The sequence below is a fragment of the Pleurodeles waltl genome, chromosome 8 (assembly GCF_031143425.1).
Source record: "Pleurodeles waltl isolate 20211129_DDA chromosome 8, aPleWal1.hap1.20221129, whole genome shotgun sequence".
In the NCBI taxonomy this organism is placed as follows: Eukaryota; Metazoa; Chordata; class Amphibia; order Caudata; family Salamandridae; genus Pleurodeles; species Pleurodeles waltl.
In genome coordinates this window covers 1,538,320,340-1,538,342,499 of record NC_090447.1, presented here as the reverse complement: position 1 = coordinate 1,538,342,499, position 22,160 = coordinate 1,538,320,340, and the positions used below count along the sequence as shown (strand labels likewise).

At 49.6% G+C, this 22,160-nt stretch overlaps 1 protein-coding gene across 1 annotated transcript in view; it reads left to right on the top strand.

Moving 5' to 3' along the window:
• VANGL1 (VANGL planar cell polarity protein 1) overlaps window positions 1–22,160 on the top strand; it is a 211,457-nt gene that overhangs the window by 119,684 nt on the left and 69,613 nt on the right. The window contains exon 5 of the mRNA XM_069202981.1: window positions 19,469–19,602. Within this exon, the coding sequence (XP_069059082.1) occupies window positions 19,469–19,602 (134 nt within the window). The remainder of the gene's footprint in view (window positions 1–19,468; window positions 19,603–22,160) is intronic.

The window sequence follows — 22,160 nt, the reverse complement described above, 5'->3', positions numbered from 1 at the left end:
TTCTAGATCTGGTGTTAATAGACCGCCAAACTTACCTCTCGCTTCTGTGGTGGAACAACATAAATTTAAACAAAGGGCGGCCTTTCCAAGACCCAGTGCCACAATACGTAATAACAACAGATGCTTCCATGACAGGGTGGGGAGCACACCTCGATCAACACAGCATACAAGGACAATGGAACGTACATCAAACAAAACTGCATATCAATCACCTAGAACTTCTAGCAGTTTTTCAAGCATTAAAAGCTTTCCAGCCAATAATAGTTCACAAATACATTCTCGTCAAAACAGACAACATGACAACAATGTATTATTTAAACAAACAAGGGGGGACGCACTCCACGCAGTTAAGCCTGCTAGCACAAAAAATTTGGCGTTGGGCAATTCACAACCAAATTCGCCTAATAGCACAATTTATACCAGGGATCCAAAATCAACTCGCAGACAATCTCTCTCGAGATCACCAACAGGTCCACGAATGGGAAATTCACCCCCAAATTCTGAACACTTATTTCAAACTCTGGGGAACACCTCAGATAGACTTGTTTGCGACAAAGGAGAACGCAAAATGCCAAAACTTCGCATCCAGATACCCACACAAACAGTCCCAAGGCAATGCCCTATGGATGAACTGGTCAGGGATATTTGCTTACGCTTTTCCTCCTCTCCCTCTCCTTCCTTACCTGGTAAACAAACTCAGTCAAAACAAACTCAAACTCATATTAATAGCACCAACTTGGGCAAGGCAACCCTGGTACACAACGCTGCTAGACCTATCAGTAGTACCCTGCATCAAATTGCCCAACAGGCCAGATCTGTTGACACAACACAACCAAAAGATCAGACACCCAGATCCAGCATCGCTGAATCTAGCAATCTGGCTCCTGAAATCCTAGAATTCGGGCACTTACAACTTACCCAAGAATGTATGGAAGTCATAAAGCAAGCCAGAAGGCCATCCACCAGGCACTGCTATGCAAGTAAATGGAAGAGGTTTGTTTGCTACTGCCATATTAATCAAATACAACCATTACACACAACTCCAGAACATGTAGTGGGTTACTTGCTTCACTTACAGAAATCTAACCTGGCTTTCTCTTCCATTAAAATACACCTTGCAGCAATATCTGCATACCTGCAGACTACCTATTCAACTTCCCTATATAAGATACCAGTCATTAAAGCATTCATGGAGGGACTTAGGAGAATTATACCACCAAGAACACCACCTGTTCCTTCATGGAACCTAAATGTGGTCCTAACTAGACTTATGGGTCCACCTTTTGAACCCATGCACTCCTGCGAAATACAGTTCCTAACCTGGAAGGTGGCATTTCTCATCGCCATTACTTCCCTAAGAAGAGTAAGCGAGATTCAGGCGTTTACTATACAAGAACCTTTTATACAACTTCACAAAAATAAGGTCGTCCTAAGGACCAATCCTAAATTTTTGCCAAAGGTTATTTCACCGTTCCATCTAAATCAAACAGTGGAACTTCCAGTGTTCTTTCCACAGCCAGATACCGTAGCTGAAAGGGCACTACATACGTTAGATGTCAAAAGAGCATTGATGTATTACATTGACAGAACAAAGAACATCAGAAAGACTAAACAACTATTTATTGCATTTCAAAAACCTCATGCAGGAAACCCAATATCAAAACAAGGTATAGCCAGATGGATAGTTAAATGCATCCAGATCTGCTACCTAAAAGCCAAACGACAGCTGCCCATTACACCAAGGGCACACTCAACCAGAAAGAAAGGTGCTACCATGGCCTTTCTAGGAAACATCCCAATGCAAGAAATATGTAAGGCAGCCACATGGTCTACGCCTCACACATTCACCAAGCACTACTGTGTAGACGTGTTATCCGCACAACAAGCCACAGTAGGTCAAGCCGTATTAAGAACATTATTTCAAACTACTTCCACTCCTACAGGCTGAGCCACCGCTTTTGGGGAGATAACTGCTTACTAGTCTATGCATAACATGCGTATCTACAGCGACAGATGCCATCGAACTGAAAATGTCACTTACCCAGTGTACATCTATTCGTGGCATCAGTCGCAGTAGATTCGCATGTGCCCACCCGCCTCCCCGGGAGCCTGTAGCAGTTTGGAAGTTACCTTCAACTATTTGTATATGTATCATCTCAACCTTAAGTAGGTACATACTTAGTCACTCCATTGCATGGGCACTTTTACTACAATTCAACTCCTACCTCACCCTCTGCGGGGAAAAACAATCGAAGATGGAGTCGACGCCCATGCGCAATGGAGACAGAAGGAGGAGTCACTCGGTCCCGTGACTCGAAAGACTTCTTCGAAGAAAAACAACTTGTAACACTCCGGCCCAACACCAGATGGCGAGCTATTGCATAACATGCGAATCTACTGCGACTGATGCCACGAACAGATGTACACTGGGTAAGTGACATTTTCATTCCTAAATGTCTGTTCCAATCCTAGCAATAAGCCTGGCCTGAGTAGAGAAGGGGACTCCCTTAAATGGGGCGTAAGAGAGACACCAGGCGGCAAGATGGTCACCAGTTTGTCATTGTAACACTGGCACAAGTGGTGGGCAAAGTAGTGTTTTCGGTGCACAGTGTTTTGCACTGGCATTGACAACCTGCTATGCACAATACCAGAGTTCTGATGCCCTCGACAGACCCAGGCTTAGTTCGACAGCAGAATATGGGTTTGCAAGCATTTTGCTGCCAACCTTCACTAGTTTCAAGAGGTAGGACTCAGTGATAAATTGCCTACAAAAGGGGGCAGTGATGTAATTCCTTTGCATAGACCCCCTCACAAGGAAAAACACACATGCCACGTTAATGCAAATTCTACATCAGTCTTACAGTGCACCCTGAGAAATTGATCATAGAGGAGTTTCCTTAGGGGGAAGAGTTATGACTGTGGTAAGACATAGATTGTATCTTCAGGTACATGCTGTCTCTTCATTGACCCATACGTCAGTCACCAGACAGCTGAGCTATCCCTCGAGTGACAATGCTGCATCACAAAAGGACAACCAAAATCCATCATCTCAATGTCCTCTAAAAATTGCCACTAATGCTCCATTTAGTGCCTGAGGGCATCCACTAAATATATGAAAACTATGCAAAATACGAGTTGAGTTGTTACTTAAAGCGTGCAACAAATGCCCTCCTGCAACTTGGCACTGACCTAACAATGTCAGGAAAGATAAGAAGAGAATCAATAAACTAGGTGAATTTTAAGAGCCTTCCTAAGTATTGAATGGTTCTCTGTTTTGCACAGGCCAAGACGGAGTGCGTTTCAAACAGAGGAAGCAACAGAAGAGAAAGAACTTCGCCACAAACCATGCAGCTATGTTCTTACTAATGTAGCAAGCCTTGGCGTGGTTCAGTCTAGAGATGATGGTAGCATCAACACAAGGTTTCAAGCGGCACCAAATGAAAAGGTGTTTTTTCTTCGATGGCCTCATTTGGAGGTAACAGGATGACACAACTCTAACAGCAGTATGGAAATGTCGTCGTCATGATCCTGTCTGACGCTATTCAGTACAGCCACATGGGCAATCTCGGTGCCTAAATTAGGACTTCAACTCATCTGGCTTATTTTCTAGCTACTGGCGCTCTTTAAGATGTTTAGAGAGCTGGTGACCCAGAACGTGTCAGCAATTGTTGTAACTGTTGACAAAAGAGATGAGCATGTAGTTGGGTTTCTCACAAAGGCACAAGCTTTACTTCTTTAAAAAAAGGGTTTTCGACCCCTTCTTTCCATCTTCTAGCGACAGTGACCGATGGAAACAGTTGTTAAAGATAAAGGTAAAAGCAGGTGTAACAATTTTATATTATCGACTGGACATACAGCATCTGGGGACCTGACTTTAGGGATCTCTTGTTCAGTCGTTGGGAGAGCTGTTACAGGAATGAGAAAAAGGGCAAAGGCTGGCAATAATCTCGCATGAGACAGAGTGTAATCAGAAGCTGGGCAGTACAGCAGTGAATGGCCTTGATCTTCTTATAGGAAAAAAAAGAGGCCACATTGTCGCAGACAGCTCGGGAGGAGCATAATAGTCATTGTGACTTTGGGCAGATTGGAGACTGGAGAGTGGCTGGAATAGAACTGTTGAGGAGTTGGAGGCCTGAGAAATAGATTTTGAGTTAAGAGGCCTCACTAGCATTAAGAGACAATTTATAATTCCTGACATGGATGTTGTGCTTTCAAAGTTTGATGTATGCGTTGGTACTTAGAAGCTTTACATACAGTGGTGAAGGGGTTGTGGCCCTGTTGTCCCTCTGACCTCAGCCGGATAGGCCTAAACTACCCCACCCTGTCCTGCTCTCTAAGGAACAATGCTTTGCTGTTGATCAGACCATTCTTGGTGTTTTCTTTACCACTCTACACCTCGTGCTGGCAGGTTCAAGGTGCCTGGAGCAGAGATGGAGATGAAAGAAAGGTCCTCAGTTGGAGTTTGGTGGAGTGGCGGCACCATCATAAGACTCTGCGGTCTCTTGTGGTGATCCATCTGGCAAGAGGCCGGTCATCCCACCCTATTGAGGGTGGGGGCATCATTATTGATGATCCTTGCCTGATGCATGGTGGCTACAGGCAGGAAGAATGTAGAATGCCCTCCACACGCTGAGAGACATCTTCAAGTGTGTCAGGCCACCAGTATTTTGAATTTAGTAAACAAAAGCCAGCTTTGAGAGTGTTTCACAATACAAAGGACGTGTTTTTAAAAAACTGTCAGCCTGAAAGTGTGTAGGGAGCTGTGGTGTGGTGGTGGTGAGGAGGGATGTGGAGAGTGAAGGACAGAGGGGAGAATGTAGGCTGGCAGGGGAGGGCATGTAATGCTTCCCTGTGCTTTGTTTGAGGTTCAGGCAGTGGTTATGAAGGGGTAAGGGCTACAATGCAGCCTGGTGCCACGTGATTTTACCCGCTGCATTTTTGGGGCTGATAAAATTGGGGTGGTTGTTCCTGCACCCAGTAAATCAGTGTGCAGGAGCACTAGACCTGGATTGTGCGAATGGATTTCCACTCCACACAGTTCTCGGTTGGGCCCATGTCTTTTATGGGCACTTTGTAAGTGGTCGGAGAGAGCACGACACCAGGAGGTATGAGAAGCTTGAAAAAACCATCAGAGAGGATGACGTGAGTGGGTGAAAGGGGAGGGATCTATTCGAAGATACATTCCTAATATTTCTTTAATTTTACAATAACAGCTTCCATGCTTTTTGGTGTTCTATAACAGCTAATGCCATCGTTCGGGTGCGTCTTGCTGAAAGGGATTGGGAGGCGTCCCCCTGTTCTGTGAATCCAAGGGAGAGGCAAACAGAGAAAGAAGAAACACACCTTCTCTCCAGGGTCCCTGCTACTTGAAAGAAATGTAAATGTGTAGAGTTTGTCAATCAGCAGATCTAAAGGCTGCTTGGGACAGCTTCAAGTGATGGAGTCATGAGGCTGGATGATGACAAAGATTAATCTTTTTGGGAGGTAATGCAGGGATGTCTCATGAATTTTAGAGGATGTCCTTTTAATAGAATCTTATTTCAAAAATCATTTACACGAGGTACAGCGTGAGTCCGTATTACTGAAAATCTAGATTTTCAGCATACTTGTTTGACGTTAAATCCTAAAGGACAGATTTACTAACCTTTCACACAGCACAGTAACCAAAGCTGTTGTGTTGCGTGAAAGAGAGAGCAGAACAGTGCCATCTATGCTAAGGTCTGGCACTGTTTGCTTCTGTTCCTGCGCCAAGCGTAGACCCTTAACCCATAGTGCAATGACAAATATAGGTTTTGTACTAGAAAGGGACCCTTCCAGTGACTGTGCTTAAATACTTATCCCACTTTGTACATGTTTCGTACAGTGCAGCACACATGCAAACATGGAAAAATGTGGTGACTTTTTAAGGTTGCTCCACTGTTGCGCATGCCTTGAGGAAGCGTATGTTTTTGTTACAAATCCTTGCCTATTAATATTAGTAGATAAAGATTTGCAACAAACCCCTGGGTGGCTGCATGGGAACACCCATGTACCGCCCGTAACAGCCCCCACAAATGCAAAGTTGTGTGTAACTCTACTTTGCATTACTTTACGCAAATTTCCAAAGCAGATCATCACTCATGTTGGAAAGTAAATCCTCCACAACTCTTTGCTTTGTTTGTGTCACTTTTGTGATTCAAATTCGGCACAAAGAGTATATCTCTTTTGTACATGTACATTTTGTGGCAGTCTGTCTTCTACTTTGTGTAATACCCTTTTTAAATAATGACTTGCATATCCACAGTGCTTTATAAATAAATAAATCCAGGAATTGTAAAGTGCAGCAAATCGCCTGTGAAGGTCTCTTGGCGCTGAATTGTAGGCACGGGGAGATTAAATGATTTGTCCAGAGTCACAATCTGTTGAGCCGACACCAAGACTCGAACCTGGTTCCCACCATCTCCTAGGTCGGCAGCTCAGGCCCAATGGACATTGAAAGCCTGGTCACTCTCATTTGCTTTCTTCTTGTTCAATGGCTTTCCTTGTCAGTCTTCGGCTTGACCCTCCTCTGGAGCATAGCCTCTTTACCAGCCTGTTGATTGGCTGATTTGTGTCCTTCCACTCGGCACAAGTCCTAAAAGAAAATGGGGAGGGGCAGCTAATTAGCATTAGCAATGCACAGTGGTGTCATATGTATTCACTGGAAGTGATGTCACCACCATGTGAGATCCTTCTCTTTTTAAAGGGAATATGCTATTTTCCCTACTTTGTTTGCTGTGATCTCCTAGTGTCATCAAGACGAAGCCTACAATCTCAGCTGTAACGCTTAACAATTTGAGTAGGTGCAAAAACGAGGCTGGAAATTTGTAATGCACGACCATTCAAAAGATCTTTAAGTGGTTGACAGGTGTTTGCCTGACTTGAGGCAAACTACTTACAAAGTGGCTGGATTGCTCCAAATAAAACTGCCCAATTTGTTTCCATCTACTTGAGTAATACCCGCCAACACCTGAAAAACTGAAGAATCCACACAAGTTTAGCACTTTCAGAATGGCTAGAAGCTTGTCTTACTCATTTTTTCCAACTAATTAGCCATTTTTACTTTCAAATCATCACTGCATTGACACACATCTGCAACCACATGCTTGTTTTGATCCACTGATATCACACTCAAGACCACTAGGTCAGTTTTGCCTAACTGTGAGCAGAGGTTTTTCTCCTGTGTAAGTTTGTAAACGTATGATTCAACACATGCCCTAGTGATAGATGTCATAAGAAACAGAGCTGTTGTTGGAAAGTGTGTCTCTCGTAAACTTAGAAAGTGATAGTCTTTACGAAAAGCCAGGGAGAAAAAGAGAAATATAGGATGCATGAAAGAGAGAAGGCAGAACTGAGGGAGATTACTGCCTCAGAGAATCAGGAGGAAGAGTGTCTCTGAGAAGGGTTTATGAGGGAAAGTTGGATTTGAAAGAAGGTTGGATGTGTGTGCGAGAGAGGTGATGTTTTAGTGAGAAGTAGGTAGTTTGCAGTAAGTCAGAATGTGAGTGAGGCAGACAGCAAGATAATGTGGTGGTGAACTGGAGGATCATAGGAGGGTGTGAAAAGCAGTAACAGAAGATGTGGAAAATTAATTTTTCCAAAGGCCCGATGGTGAAAAGAGTGAGTGCTAGATCTGGCAACCTTAGGGTGCTCTTACCCCAGCCTTTTTGCCTTTTACCTCCTGTTTTGTTGCTGTATTTGTTTGCTGGCCTTAGGACTCTGAGCACTTTAAAACTGCTAGCCAGTATTAAAGTGCATATGCATCTCACCTAAACATGGTAAAGTTGGTGTATCCCCAAATGGCAAATTTAGTTTTCCTGCAAGTCTCTTGGAAAATGGTATGCCATATGCCCCGGTCCTGTAAATGAAATGCTACTAGTGGGCCTGCAGCACTAATTGTGCAACCCACTTACGTAGTCCTGTAAAAGTATCTCAGGCCTGCTACCACAGAGCCTCCGTGTGCAGTTTCACTGCCACCTGACCTCTGCCAAGCCTTAAACTTCCCTTTTCTTACATATGTCACCCCTAAAGTAGGCTTAAAGTACCCACAGCGCAGGATGCCATGTACGTAAATGACAGGACATGTGCTTTTAAGTTTTACATGTCTTGGTAATGAAAAACTTCCAAGGTCATTTTTCATTACTCTGAGGCTTGCCTTCCCATAGGCCAGCATTGGAGTTCCTTAAAATATGAATTCCTTAAATGACTTTTAAGCTGTATCATGTATCATTGGAACAGCAATGATTAACCCTTTTTGCCCGTAAAGTCGGATTTATTATTACTATTCTAGAAATGCCACTTTTAGAAAGTGGGCATTTCTCTGTCCTCACTGTCCTTGTGTGCCGGCAGCCTGTCTCCATTACACATCTGACCTGGTCTAGGAGACAGCTACACTTGTGCATTACCTCCCACTGATAGTCTGGGGCTGGGCTGAAAGGGGGACACTTCAGAGAAACCTTTTGAAGTCATCCCCCACATCAAAGGTACTTTTAGTATAAGCACTGGGTCCTCGACCCCTTTAAAATCAGATCACTCCTGGACCAGGAAGAACCTCTGCAGGAGTAAAGGCTGCTGCACTGAAAGGATTGCCCTATTGCTGTGACTGACTGCTCCCAGGAACTGCTGCTCCTGACGTCTGCTGACCCCTGCCCTGTCAAGAGGGGCTACAGACTGCACCCAGAGTGACTCCAAGGCAATGGTGGCTTGCCCCCTGTTCTCCCCAGAGGTCCTGGGGACATCAAATACCTTGTGAGCGGCTTTGTTGGAACTACTGCACCAATCATCAAAAACTCCGGGAGCAGCTTCGTCTCAACCTGCCACCCGACCAACAAAGACCCGTAAGTGGCTTCGCCTCAACCAGCCACACCACTTTCCAGCGGCTCAGTGAGCGGCCCCACTGGCACTCGCCAGACCAGCCAGGATCTGCTATTGAGCTTTTGTGTGCCCCCAGCTGGAACGTGGCACCCGCCTGACTTGCGTGTCCTGTGCTGAGTATACCCCCAAGAGCACAGCGCCTTGTTCTCTGGTGCTGAATTCCATGGTGCCCCGACTGGTTGCCCAAACAGTGACACACAGCTCATGCCCACACTTCTTCAGCCTGCGGGTCGCACTTCTGCATAACTCTGCTACCTGCCACATGCCCGTCCCAGGTTTTTCCCTGTTCACAGCCACAGCAGTGCATTCCCAGGCAGATTAGACACAAGCGGTCTTGGAGCGATTACAGCACAATTGTACTTTTTACCTCAGTGCCCGTATCGGACCCGAATATCCCTGACCAAACCGCACAGCATTTCTCGCAGTTGGTTTAAATACCCTCAAAGAAGCACCGTATAAAACGCTCTTCTTTTGACAAGCTTTAAAGTGAATTTCTCTTGATATATTTATTGGATTTTTGTCATTTTGGCCTTGATCTACTCAGATAAATAATCTCTATTTTTCATTAACCTTTTTTGGTGTTTTCACTGCTGTTGCTGTGTGCGTTGCGCAGATACTTTACACATTGCCTCTTAAGTTAAGGCTGCCTGCTCTGTGCCAAGCTACTAGAGGGTGAGCATCGGTTAAGTTGGGTTGTGTATTTGACTTACCCTGACTAGGACTGTGGTCACTTCTCCCTGTCCCTCTTCCCTGCTGTCGCACTGTCCCCACTGGGGTGTGGGTGGGTGGGTGGGTGGGTGGGTGTGTGTGTGTGTGTGTGTGTGTGTGTGTGTGTGTGTGTGTGTGTCGCTATCTCGCTCTCTCTCTCGCTCTCTCTCTCGCTCTCTCTCTCTTTATCTCTCTCTTTTTCTCTCTCTCTTTTTCTCTTTTCATACCTGTCACTATTTCTCCATTACTAGCAGGAGTCCACTTACGAATCACAACATGACACCACTGTCATATCTGATTCTTTTGACTGCGGTTAGATGACCCTCTAAGATGCTTAAAAGCTCAGCCTGCTGATGCAAGTAAATGCTGATGTTTTTCAGGGTTTCCCAATCTGGGAAGACTACTCGATTGATTCAGTACCGGACATCAGCTGCATCCAGGGTGTATCTTTGTTTTATCCCAGGAATGCTCGGCATTGTCCCTCTCATAAGCAAGGCCCATGGGGGGATAGCCAAAGGGAGACCGGGAGATGCAAGCATGCACATGGAAACCTGTGGCTGCCCACAAACCTAGAGCGTTCCAACCCCCGGAGTCCACAGACCTAGAGCGTTCCAACCCCCGGAGTCCACAGACCTAGAGCGTTCCAACCCCCGGAGTCCACAGACCCACAGCGTTCCCACCCCCGGAGTCCACAGACCCACAGCGTTCCCACCCCCGGAGTCCACAGACCCACAGCGTTCCCACCCCCGGAGTCCACAGACCCACAGCGTTCCCACCCCCGGAGTCCACAGACCCACAGCGTTCCCACCCCCGGAGTCCACAGACCCACAGCGTTCCCACCCCCGGAGTCCACAGACCCACAGCGTTCCCACCCCCGGAGTCCACAGACCCACAGCGTTCCCACCCCCGGAGTCCACAGACCCACAGCGTTCCCAACCCCAGAGTCCACAGACCCACAGCGTTCCCAACCCCAGAGTCCACAGACCCACAGCGTTCCCAACCCCAGAGTCCACAGACCCACAGCGTTCCCAACCCCAGAGTCCACAGACCCACAGCGTTCCCAACTCCGGAGTCCACAGACCCACAGCGTTCCCAACTCCGGAGTCCACGGAACCCACAGCGTTCCCACTCCCGGAACCTACACGCCTACATCGTTCCCACCCCCGGAGTCCGCAGACCTACATCGTTCCCACCCCCGGAGTCCGCAGACCTACATCGTTCCCACCCCCGGAGTCCGCAGACCTACATCGTTCCCACCCCCGGAGTCCGCAGACCTACATCGTTCCCACCCCCGGAGTCCGCAGACCTACATCGTTCCCACCCCCGGAGTCCGCAGACCTACATCGTTCCCACCCCCGGAGTCCGCAGACCCACAGCGTTCCCACCCCCGGAGTCCGCAGACCCACAGCGTTCCCACCCCCGGAGTCCACAGACCCACAGCGTTCCCACCCCCGGAGTCCACAGACCCACAGCGTTCCCACCCCCGGAGTCCACAGACCCACAGCGTTCCCACCCCCGGAGTCCACAGACCCACAGCGTTCCCAACTCCGGAGTCCACGGAACCCACAGCGTTCCCACTCCCGGAACCTACACGCCTACATCGTTCCCACCCCCGGAGTCCGCAGACCTACATCGTTCCCACCCCCGGAGTCCGCAGACCCACAGCGTTCCCACCCCCGGAGTCCGCAGACCCACAGCGTTCCCACCCCCGGAGTCCACAGACCCACAGCGTTCCCACCCCCGGAGTCCACAGACCCACAGCGTTCCCACCCCCGGAGTCCACAGACCCACAGCGTTCCCACCCCCGGAGTCCACAGACCCACAGCGTTCCCAACTCCGGAGTCCACGGAACCCACAGCGTTCCCACTCCCGGAACCTACACGCCTACATCGTTCCCACCCCCGGAGTCCGCAGACCTACATCGTTCCCACCCCCGGAGTCCGCAGACCCACAGCGTTCCCACCCCCGGAGTCCGCAGACCCACAGCGTTCCCACCCCCGGAGTCCGCAGACCCACAGCGTTCCCACCCCCGGAGTCCGCAGACCCACAGCGTTCCCACCCCCGGAGTCCACAGACCCACAGCGTTCCCACCCCCGGAGTCCACAGACCCACAGCGTTCCCACCCCCGGAGTCCACAGACCCACAGCGTTCCCAACTCCGGAGTCCACGGAACCCACAGCGTTCCCACTCCCGGAACCTACACGCCTACATCGTTCCCACCCCCGGAGTCCGCAGACCTACATCGTTCCCACCCCCGGAGTCCGCAGACCTACATCGTTCCCACCCCCGGAGTCCGCAGACCTACATCGTTCCCACCCCCGGAGTCCGCAGACCTACATCGTTCCCACCCCCGGAGTCCGCAGACCTACATCGTTCCCACCCCCGGAGTCCGCAGACCTACATCGTTCCCACCCCCGGAGTCCGCAGACCTACATCGTTCCCACCCCCGGAGTCCGCAGACCCACAGCGTTCCCACCCCCGGAGTCCACAGACCCACAGCGTTCCCACCCCCGGAGTCCACAGACCCACAGCGTTCCCACCCCCGGAGTCCACAGACCCACAGCGTTCCCACCCCCGGAGTCCACAGACCCACAGCGTTCCCACCCCCGGAGTCCACAGACCCACAGCGTTCCCACCCCCGGAGTCCACAGACCCACAGCGTTCCCACCCCCGGAGTCCACAGACCCACAGCGTTCCCACCCCCGGAGTCCACAGACCCACAGCGTTCCCACCCCCGGAGTCCACAGACCCCCGGAGTCCGCAGACCTACATCGTTCCCACCCCCGGAGTCCACAGACCTACATCGTTCCCACCCCCGGAGTCTGCAGACCTACATCGTTCCCACCCCCGGAGTCTGCAGACCTACATCGTTCCCACCCCCGGAGTCTGCAGACCTACATCGTTCCCTCCCCCGAAGCCCACAGACCTACATCATTCCCACCCCCCTGGTGGAGAGACTTACAGCATTCTCACCCCCGGCATCGACAGACCTACAGCATTCCCACCTCCAGAGTGGATAGGCTTACGTCATTCCCACTCACGGATTGGACAGACCTACACCTTTCCCACCCCCAGAATGAACTGACCACCATTCTCACCGGTACCCCTGAAGTCGACAGACCTACACCATTCTTATTCCCAGAGTCCACAGACCCTCAACATTCCCACCCCCGGAGACCACGGACCTACACCATTCCCACCCCCAGAGCCCACACCTACAGCATTCCCACCCCCAGAGCCCACACACCTACAGCATTCCTTCCCTCCCCCCCCGAGACCACAGACCTACAGCATTCCCACCCCCCCAGAGCCCACACACCTACAGCATTCCCACCCCCGGAGCTCACACACCTACAGCATTCACACCCCTTGAGACCACAGTCCTACAGCATTCCCAACCCTGGAGCCCACACACCTACAGCACTTTCAACCTTTTAGACCACAGACCTACAGCATTCCTACCCACAGAGGCCAACAGCTCAATCAGTGCATCCCTTGTTCATTCCCAGCCTGTGTGCGTCTCTTGCTTACCCAGCTGAGCAGGCACCATGGTTGTTCTTCGGCACTAAGGTGAAAGGTTCTAGGACAGAGGGAATACACTGAGCCATTTACTGCTGGGAGTATCCCCATCAGATCCACAGACAGCCATATTCTAATGATTCTGACATATACATTAACCTACAGTGTTGCATGAAATCATTGTTTCTGTGCCCTCTTGACATTACAAAGCATACCACCATCGCCCTACATTAGCGAATGCCCACTCCAAGCAAGGGTGAGGAGGTGAGAGCAGTGGGACCTACAGCAGGGTTGGCAGAGAATGACTACATTGTGTGTGACAGTCCAAGCCAGCAGCAAGACCTTCAGGCGTGACATGGGACTGAGCAGAACTCAGGAGTGGCAGCAGCAGGGTTGGGAGATAGTGACTGCATTGTGTATGATAGTCCAAGGCAGCAGCAGGACCTTCAGGAGTAAGATTGGACTGACCGCAGCACTCGGGAGTGACAGCTGCAGGGTTGGGAGAGAGTGACTACATTGTGTATGACAGTCCAAGCCAGCAGCAAGACCTTCATGAGTGACAGCGGCAGGGTAGGATAGTCCAAGGCAGCAGCTGGACCTTCAGGAGTAAGATTGGAGTGACAGCAGCACTCAGGAGTGACAGCTGCAAGTTGGCTCGGTATGAAAGTAGCAGGAATTGCATGAAGGTACTGCAGCTAGAATAACAGGACGTGGCAACAGCAGAACTTACAGACATTGACACCAGGACTGGACTAAACCTTGGCAGCCAATCGTACAAGTGGGTAAGTAGACATTGGATTTTCACAGCAGTATTACAGGCCTGTACGCGCCTCAACCCGCTATACCATGGGTTCTTGTAAGGATAAAGCACTGACATTAATATGATCAGAGCATTCCTCAACCGAAAATAAAATGGTGCACATTATAATGAAAACTCATTTTAGGGAATACTATTGGTAGGAACAGTTGCAAGGTTCTTCACAAACTAGGTTTAGGATTGATAGGTTGTGACCAAAGCAAGTCTCGCAATAGTGCAAGTGAAACAGAGTAACAACAGGTATACTGGATGCGAATGACACCAGCGTGAAAGTGCCCGCAGCGCTCGCACATTCACTCATTCATCCACCCACACACCTACTCATCTCAGTACTGCTGTTGTGTGAAATCTGTTGCCTGCTGAAGTGAACCGTGCCCTGTAGACGCTCCTGTGAGAGCCAGAGCAGTGGTTCCTGCTCCCATGCTGTAACATTTCAGTGAGGAAGGGAGTCTTGTACACTCACTGCTTGATATGAAAGGAAGGTTGTACACTCTCTGCTTGATCTGAAGGGAAAGTTGTGCACTCACTGCTTGATGTGAAGGGAAGCTCGTACACTCACTGCTTGATCTGAAGGGAAGCTTGTACACTCACTGCTTGATCTGAAGAGAAGGGTGTACACTCACTGCTTAATATGAAGGGAAGGGTGTACACTCACTGCATGATCTGAAGGGAAGGGTGAACACTCACTGCTTGACCTGAAGGGAAGCTTGTACACTCACTGCCCGATCTGAAGAGAAGCTTGTACACTCACTGCTTGATTTGAAGGGAAGGTTGTGTACTCACTGCTTGAACTGAAGGGAAGGGTGTGAACTCACTACTTGATTTGAAAGGAAGGTTGTGCACTCACTGCTTGATCTGAAGGGAAGGTTTTTGTAGGAAGTTGGCTCTGTATGTGCTATTTCAAAGTGAGGAATAGCATGCACAGAGTACAAGGGTTCCCCTTAGAGGTAAGATAGTGGCAAAAAGAGATAATACTAATGCTCTATTTTGTGGTAGTGTGGTCGAGCAGTAGGCTTATCAAAGGAGTAGTGTTAAGCATTTGTTGTACACACACAGGCAATAAATGAGGAACACACACTCAAAGACAATTCCAGGCCAATAGGTTTTTGTATAGAAGAATATCTTTTCCTAGTTTATTTTAAGAACCACTGGTTCAAATTTTACATGTAATACTTTAAATAAAAGGTATTGCAGGTAGGTATTTTAGGAACTTTGAATAATCAAAATAGCATACACAGGTTTCACGTAAATCACATATAGCTATTTTAAAACTAGACACTGTGCAATTTTCAACAGTTCCTGGGGGGAGTAAGAGTTAGTTAGTTTTTGCAGGTAAGTAAACCACCTACGGGGTTCAAGTTTGGGTTCAAGGTAGCCCACCGTTGGGGGTTCAGAGCAACCCCAAAGTTACCACACCAGCAGCTCAGGGCCAGTCAGGTGCAGAGGTCAAAGTGGTGCCCAAAACGCATAGGCTTCAATGGAGAAGGGGGTGCCCCGGTTCCAGTCTGCCAGCAGGTAAGTACCCGCGTCTTCGGAGGGCAGACCAGGGGGGTTTTGTAGGGCGCCAGAGGGGGACACAAGTTAGCACAGGAAGTACACCCTCAGCAGCACGGGGGCGGCCGGGTGCAGTGTGCAAACACACGTCGGGTTTGTCGTTGAAATCAATGGGAGACCAAGGGGTCTCTTTAGCGATGCAGGCAAGGGGGTGGGGGGGGACTCCTCGGGGTAGCCACCACCTGGGCAAGGGAGAGGGCCTCCTGGGGGTCACTCCTGCACTGGAGTTCCGATCTTTCAGTCCTGGGGGCTGCGGGTGCAGAGTCTTTTCCAGGCGTCGGGATCTGGGAGTCAGGCAGTCGCGGTCAGGGGGAGCCTCGGGATTCCCTCTGCAGGCGTCGCTGTGGGGGCTTGGGGGTGCAACTCTGGCTACTCACAGTCTCGTAGTCGCCAGGGAGTCCTCCCTGAAGTGTTGTTTCTCCACAAGTCGAGCCGGGGGCGTTGGGTGCAGAGTTGCAAGTCTCACGCTTCTGGCGGGAAACGCAGTTGTCTTGAAGTTGCTTCTTTGGAAACAAAGTTGCAGTCTTTGGTGAACAGGGCCGCTGTTCTCTGGAGTTTCTTGGTCCTTCTAGAGCAGGGCAGTCCTCTGAGGATTCAGAGGTCGCTGGTCCCTGGGGGGATCGTCGCTGGAGCAGTTTCTTCAGAAGTGGGGAGAAATGCTGGTAGAGCTGGGGCCAAAGCAGTTGGTGTCTCCGTCTTCTCTGCAGGGTTTTTCAGCTTAGCAGTCCTCTTCTTCTTAGGTTGCAGGAATCTGAGTTCCTAGGTTCAGGGGAGCCCCTAAATACAGAATTTAGAGGTGTGTTTATGTCAGGGAGGGCAGTAGCCAATAACTACTAGCCCTGAGGGTGGCTACACCCTCTTTGTGCCTCCTCCCAAGGGGAGGGGGTCACATTCCTATCCCTATTGAGAGGATCCTCCATCTGCAAGATGGAGGATTCCTAAAAGTCAGAGTCACTTCAGCTCAGGTTGCCTTAGGGGCTGTCCTGACTGCCCAGTGACTCCTCCTTGTTTTTTTCATTATCTCCTCCGGCCTTGCCGCCAAAAGTGGGGCCGTGGCCGGAGGGGGCGGGCAACTCCACTAGCTGGAATGCCCTGTGGTGCTGTAACAAAGGGGGTGAGCCTTTGAGGCTCACCGCCAGGTGTTACAGACCTGCAAGGGGGAGGTGATAAGCATCTCCACCCAGTACAGGCTTTGTTACTAGCCACAGAGTGACAAAGGCACTCTCCCCATGTGGCCAGCAACATGTCTCGAGTGTGGCAGGCTGCTAAAACCAGTCAGCCTACACGGGTAGTTGGTTAAGGTTTCAGGGGGCACCTCTAAGGTGCCCTCTGGGGTGTATTTTGCAATAAAATGTACACTGGCATCAGTGTGCATTTATTGTGCTGAGAAGTTTGATACCAAACTTCCCAGTTTTCAGTGTAGCCATTATGGTGCTGTGGAGTTCGTGTTTGACAGACTCCCAGACCATATACTCTTATGGCTACCCTGCACTTACAATGTCTAACGTTTGGCTTAGACCCGTAGGGGCACAGTGCTCATGCACTGGTACCCTCACCCATGGTATTGTGCACCCTGCCTTAGGGCTGTAAGGCCTGCTAGAGGGGTGGCTTATCTATACTGCATAGGCAGTGTGAGGTTGGCATGGCACCCTGAGGGGAGTGCCATGTCGACTTACTCGTTTTGTCCTCACTAGCACACACAAGCTGGCAAGCAGTGTGTCTGTGCTGAGTGAGGGGTCCCCAGGGTGGCATAAGATATGCTGCAGCCCTTAGAGACCTTCCCTGGCATCAGGGCCCTTGGTACCAGGGGTACCAGTTACAAGGGACTTACCTGGATGCCAGGGTGTGCCAATTGTGTAAACAAAAGTACAGGTTAGGGAAAGAACACTGGTGCTGGGGCCTGGTTAGCAGGCCTCAGCACACTTTCAATTCAAAACATAGCATCAGCAAAGGCAAAAAGTCAGGGGGTAACCATGCCAAGGAGGCATTTCCTTACAGTTTTACATTCACTGCTTGATCTGAAGGGAAGGTTGACACTCACTGCTTGATCTGAAGGGAAGGGTGTACACTCACTGCTTGATCTGAAGGAAAGCTTGCACACTCGCTGCTTGATTTGGAGGGAAGGGTGTACACTCACTGCTTGATTTGAAGGGAAGGGTGTACACTCACTGCTTGATCTGAAGGGAAGGGTGTACACTCACTGCTTGATCTGAAGGGAAGGGTGTACACTCACTGCTTGATCTGAAGGGAAGGGTGTACACTCACTACTTGATTTGAAGGGAAGCTTGTACACTCACTGCTTGATTTGAAGGGAAGGTTGTGCACTCACTGCTTGATTTGAAGGGAAGGTTGTGCACTCACTGCTTGATTTGAAGGGAAGGTTGTACACTCACTGCTTGATTTGAAGGGAAGGTTGTACACTCACTGCTTGATTTGAAGGGAAGGTTGTACACTCACTGCTTGATTTGAAGGGAAGGTTGTACACTCACTGCTTGATTTGAAGGGAAGGTTGTACACTCACTGCTTGATCTAAAGGGAAGGTTGTACACTCACTGCTTGATTTGAAGGGAAGGTTGTACACTCACTGCTTGATCTGAGGGGACGGTGTACACACTGCTTGATCTAAAGGGAAGGTTGTACGCTCACTGCTTGATCTGAAGGGAAGGTTGTACACTCACTGCTTGATTTGAGGGGAAGGTTGTACACTCACTGCTTGATTTGAAGGGAAGGTTGTACACTCATTGCTTGATTTGAAGGGAAGGTTGTACACTCACTGCTTGATCTGAGGGGACGGGTGTACACACTGCTTGATCTGAAGGGAAGGTTGTACGCTCACTGCTTGATCTGAAGGGAAGGTTGTACGCTCACTGCTTGATCTGAAGGGAAGGTTGTACGCTCACTGCTTGATCTGAAGGGAAGGTTGTACGCTCACTGCTTGATCTGAAGGGAAGGTTGTACGCTCACTGCTTGATCTGAAGGGAAGCTTGTACACTCACTGCTTGATCTGAATGGAAGCTTGTACATTCTGCTTGATTTGAAAGGAATGTTGTGCACTTACGGCTTGATCTGAAGGGAAGCTTGTACACTCACTGCTTGATCTGAAGGGAAGCTTGTACACTCACTGCTTGATTTGAAGGGAAAGTTCTGCACTCACTGCTTGATACAAAGGGAAAGTTCTGCACTCACTGCTTGATTTGAAAGGAAGGTAGGTACACTTACTGCTTGATCTGAAGGGAAGCTTGTACACTCACTGATTGATTTGAAGGGAAGCTTGTACACTCACTGTTTGAAGGGAATCTTCTGCCATCTTAAATTGATCAGTGAAAAAATATTATAGGTTCCTCATTATTGTGCAGTCACATGCACAAAGATGCGTGCACGCGCCTGCAGAGTGATGCAACTACAACAGCAGTTGTGTTATTGCGACAAACACACATATATCTTATGTTAAAAGTGTGAGAATGAGAAGCATGACAGCTTAACAACCAAATCACCCTCTCCCTTTTCATGCTCCTGCAGCAGACCATTGAGTAGTATTAATGAGCCCTACTCATGCCTTTTACCTGCGATGGTGCTAGCAGGCCCTATTTTAAAAAGTTGTTGTTAATGCCATCAATATTTTTACTAGAAATGGACAGCGTGGGAGTCACTGGGAAGGCAAATACAAGAAAGAACCATGTTCAGACATGTCGCGTCTGCTATGCTTCTGCATGGGCACCACAGTTTACTATATGGCACAGTTAACTTGTGTGTAATACATTGAAAAGCTCTCTGCCTGCTCCCAGTATTAGAATGTGACGTTTGAAGTTCTAGGCCAGTCTTGAGGGCAGTAGAACCATCAGTAAAGGACTGGTGTGGGCAATGGGAGGTCTGAACAAGCTGCCTCTTGGGGAATGAAGCAGGGATGCTTATGTCTGAGGTATGACTGCTGGCCTGGTGTCCTGACTCCTTTCCCTTCTTTCTCTTCTTTCTCCCCAGTATCCAGAGAGCCGCAGTGGTCGTATTGGAGAATTACTACAAGGATTTTACAGTGTTTAACCCCATCCTGCTGACTGCAGCCAAGTCGCGGGCAGCTAAACACATGGCTGGGCTGAAGGTGTATAATGTGGACGGTATGTACTGGGGGTCTACACACCTGTGGCATGGGCTGGGTACCAGAACTCATTACCAGTCTGTACCGGGGGTCTACACACTTGTGGGGTGGGCTGGGTACCAGAACTCATTACCAGTCTGTACTGGGGGTCTGCACACCTGCGGCATGGGCTGGGTACCCGAACTCGTTTACCAGTCTGTACTGGGGGTCTACACACCTGCTGCATGGGCTGGGTACCAGAACTCATTACCGGTCTGTACTGTGGGTCTACACACCTGCTGCATGGGCTGGGTACCAGAACTCATTACCAGTCTGTACTGGGGGTCTACACACCTGCGGCCTGGGCTGGGTACCAGAACTCATTACCAATCTGTACTTGGGGTCTGCACACCTGCGGCGTGGGCTGGGTACCAGAACTCATTAACGGTCTGTACTGGAGGTCTGCACTCCTGCAGCGTGGGCTGGGTACCAGAACTCATTACCAGTCTGTGCCAGGGGTCTACACACCTGCGGCGTGGGCTGGGTACCAGAACTCATTACCGGTCTGCACCGGGGGTCTACACACCTGTGGCATGGGCTGGGTACCAGAACACATTACCATTCTGTACTGGGGGTCTACACACCTATGACGTGGGCTGGGTACCAGAACTCATTACCAGTCTGTACCGGGCGGCCTGGGCTGGGTACCAGAACTCATTACCAGTCTGTACTGGGGGTCTGCAAACCTGCGGCGTGGGCTGGGTACCAGAACTCATTACCAGTCTGCCCCGGGGGTCTACACACCTGCGACATGGGCTGGGTACCAGAACTCCTTACCAGTCTGTACTGGGGGTCTACACACCTGCTGCATGGGCTGGGTACCAGAACTCATTGCCAGTCTGTACCAGGGAGCTACACACCTGTGGCGTCTGAGCCGACATTGCACTCACACCTCTTTCGTCCCTTCAAGTGTTGATAATTGAGTTGTGTTTGGTTCATTGCACTAGCATGACACCGGTTGTGGCATGCTCACACATTGGTCCAACAACACATTCGTCATTATAAAATGACAACGCGTGGGGAGGGCATTGGAGGGGGATACAAGCGGGTGGCGGGCGAACAGCGCCATTCATATTATCATCTCACTCGTGGGGGATACCTGGCTGGGGTGGATTAAACAGCTCCTGTTAGCTCATGACCTGTGTGGTTATTCGCCAAGCTGGCTGCTGCATGTTCAGTGTTACTTTACACAGGGCATGTGGTTCATTTATCCCTTTCCCCACTACCATGCATTTTGTCCCGATTGAAATCATTAAAACTCTGTCTGCCACTTTACAATTAATATAATCTGTGGAAAGTGCTTCAAGTGATGGATAGTTCTAACCACCAATTCTTCAGCCTTTGAATTCCCCAGGCTGCGTACTGGATCCTGAATTTTTCCACCCTCCAGCTCCTGTGCGCCCACAGGTGGTACCATTTGGCTGCCTTCAGACGTCATGGCGCAGAGCTGCATACAAGTGCCATCCCTGCATGGGGATGACTTTTCCCTGCATTTACCAACCACCAAATTTGAAGCACCGAGCAGTGCGAGGAAAAGGTCTCTTTTGAAGAAGACAGCTTTTTTTTATCATACTTTTCCTGCAGAAAGCAGTGTCTGTCACAATTCCACATCTCATATGTATTCTGTGCTTGGGCTCCAAGCATGGTTTAAAGCCCTCCAACAGATGCTCCTTAATGCATCCAAAGGCCATCCGAGAGCATGAAGCAAAGCTGTATGTTGCCGAACACAAGAAAGTGGATCAGTCCCACTGAAGTTCAAGGGTTGTTCAGTCCTGTTCACAGACAAAGTCGAAAGGCAAGTATCAGCCTAAACACAAGAAGTCTAGATGGTATTCCGTTTCTTCCGGCTTGTCCTATTCCAGGGAAAAGACCTGCAGGAGGTTGGTCTATGGTCCTCGGTTCAAAGAAGGGTTCAAGGACATGCATCGAGTGCAGCCTCATGCACCTCAAGGACATCCAAGAGTATGAGGCCCAACTCTTGATAGCCTGTGCCGGGCGCGATACTGATAGTGTTTCAGATTGAGGTCCCCTTCAAGGCTGTGCTCTTGTCCTTCACCGAAGTCCTGTAAGAAGAAAAATAACCAGCAACACACAGAGTCACCTAAACATAGTTCAAGATGGAAAGTTAAGTCACATCCACATGCTTTCACTCTGACAAACACCTCCTCGGAGTCAGCATTGGTTGATCTCTCTGTTATGCTTGGGGAACTCACTGGTTTGGCCTTCTTCCCCAATGCTATGATGGAGATAATCTGATGCACTGCGTTCCCCTCTCGTGCACCTCAGGACCCATTGAGAGGAATCAAGGCTTCATTTACGTTCCGACCAGGGGTTCCTCCCTGGCGCCGTTTATCCCCGCTGTTCCTCAAGGAACACATCCAGTGCCAAGGTCCGTGCCAGTGAACCTCCAATGGCACCAGCGGCAACATTAGTGCCACCGGTGCTGACCCAGGCACCGCCTTCACAGTTGGCACCCTCAAAGTCCATTGTGATGAGGTCTATGAGGGAGTACCTGAGAATGGTGAAAGAGGCCAGACG